This window comes from Amphimedon queenslandica, unplaced genomic scaffold, assembly GCF_000090795.2.
Source record: "Amphimedon queenslandica unplaced genomic scaffold, v1.1 AMPQUscaffold_13506, whole genome shotgun sequence".
Classification (NCBI taxonomy): domain Eukaryota; kingdom Metazoa; phylum Porifera; class Demospongiae; order Haplosclerida; family Niphatidae; genus Amphimedon; species Amphimedon queenslandica.
The window spans coordinates 624713-626667 of record NW_003546258.1 but is presented as its reverse complement, the minus strand read 5'-3'; the positions used below and the strand labels follow the sequence as shown (position 1 = coordinate 626667).

At 42.6% G+C, this 1955-nt stretch overlaps 1 protein-coding gene across 1 annotated transcript; it reads left to right on the top strand.

Annotated features, from left to right (window-relative positions):
- Positions 1-29: 29 nt before the first annotated feature.
- On the top strand, positions 30-1955 carry LOC105316640 (uncharacterized). The gene is made up of 4 exons (XM_011411699.1): positions 30-230; positions 279-879; positions 935-1911; positions 1950-1955. Exons 1-4 carry the CDS (start codon positions 30-32, stop codon positions 1953-1955), a joined length of 1785 nt encoding a protein of 594 aa, XP_011410001.1.

Sequence of the window (1955 nt, the reverse complement as noted above, 5' to 3'; positions counted from 1 at the left end):
TAGAGGATGGTGAAGAAAATGCATCTAATATGTTGAAATTTCACGAATGTCTTTCATCTCTTACTTCTGCTAAATGTGACACCTGTTTAGAAAGATTTCCAACTCTATCAGTCACCTCTCAGCCAAATGGTATCAATGAGTGCAGTAGATGTGCTCATGACAAGAGTATTCCCAAAAGGTACTCCAGTGCAAACAACATGGACCCTGGACCAGTACCACTACAGTTGCAGGTTTGTTTCTCATTAATTAAACCATTAAATTATTTTTGTTATTATTAGAGCCTCAGTCAAACAGAGGAAATGCTGATATCTGCTGTAATGCCTGTTATGTCCATTTACAGGTTACCTCATGGACAATATGGCTACAGTGGCCATGTCATTAATTTTCCTCAAGATGTACATGGTTTTGCTACCACATTACCCAGACTGCCATCTGAGGTAGATATTCTGGTTGTTCGGAAGGAAAAGGAACAGACTCATAGAGACTTTCGTGTCCGTAGGAGAGCTGTGGAAGAAGCCCTTACATGGTTGCTGGCTAATAACATCTATTACAGGAGTATTGGAGTCAGTGTAGATCAGAACACATTGGCCAGTTTACCTGAAGATGGAGATCTTACTGACCTTCGCACAGTTCAGCCTGCAGAGTCTCAGGGAGAAGTAACACCAGATGACGTTAGTACTGAAGAACACTATTCATCATCATTTGTACCTAATGCTGCACCACCAGCTACTGAGAGGGAAACCATTGAGCAAGCAGTACAATCCTTAGGACAGCCACAGTCATCTCATCTCATGTGGCCAAGCATTGGAGGAACTCCTATCAATGAGTTCCAGACTGAGGGATACTTCTCAATGGCATTCCCTACTTTATTTCCTACTGGTAAGATTATAATGGCGTTTTATAATAATTATTTATTTATGTTTATAACATGTAGGTGCTGCAGACTTCAATGGTATACGTATGAATTCAGTCACAGTTGGTAATTACTTCACTCACCTCATGAAATATGACGATGGGAGATTCGCTAAGCACCCTCGGTTCCGTTTCTTTGCTCTCAATACTGAGATGAGATGGCGTGCTAATGAAACTGGGCGAATTTACATCAGACAACATCCTGGTGAAGCTCACCTTACTGTAGATGATCTTCGTGACATGATTGGTCGTGAAGGAGAATCATTTTCAAATAAAGTCGTTCATTATGGAGCAAGTCTACGTGGTACCAGGCAGTACTGGTTTAGAGAGAGGAACCATCTCATTGCTATGATTGACACTCTAGGACTGCCCACCATCTTCTTCACTCACAGTGCTGCTGATCACCAGTGGCCTGAGTTAGCTAGCCTCATCTGTCCTGAAGATCCAGACAATAAGCAAGCTCGTGTGAAAGCTGTTATTGATAACCCTGCTTTAGCAGACTGGTTCTTCTACTATAGGATCCAGAAGTTTGTTGATGCTTTTTATATCCATACTCTTAAAGCCACAGACTACTGGATGAGGTTTGAGTGGCAACATCGTGGTAGTCCTCATGTACATGGACTAGCTTGGCTACCCAATGCTCCTAATGTTGAGGACCTTCTCTCATCATCACCTGATCTTGTGGAGTCAACTAAACAAGAGATCATTGAGTACGCTGACAAGATAATCTCTACCATCAATCCTGCTGTCCTTCCTGATGGCAGTAATGTCAGTGATGCTCCACCACCTAAAGTTGATCCACATATATGCAACAAGCCATACTCAGAAGTAACAGATTTAGAGGAAGACCTGACTGATCTAATAGCCACGTGCCAACGACACACTCGCTGTTCAGAGTCCTACTGCCTACGTACACGTAATGGCAAGCAAGAGTGTCGATTTGGATATCCTAAAGATCTTCAGGCACAGACCAACATCAACATCACAGAGGAGGAGCCTGTAATACTCACTGCACGTAATGATGGGATGCTCAACAGCTTTAA

Bases quoted from the DNA above. Each gene is read 5' to 3' on its own strand.
- LOC105316640 (XM_011411699.1), top strand. From the start codon at position 30: ATGTTGAAATTTCACGAATGTCTTTCATCTCTTACTTCTGCTAAATGT. The intron at 231-278 runs GTTTGTTTCTCA...TGTTATTATTAG, and splicing joins CAGTACCACTACAGTTGCAG to AGCCTCAGTCAAACAGAGGA. The intron at 880-934 runs GTAAGATTATAA...TATAACATGTAG, and splicing joins CCCTACTTTATTTCCTACTG to GTGCTGCAGACTTCAATGGT.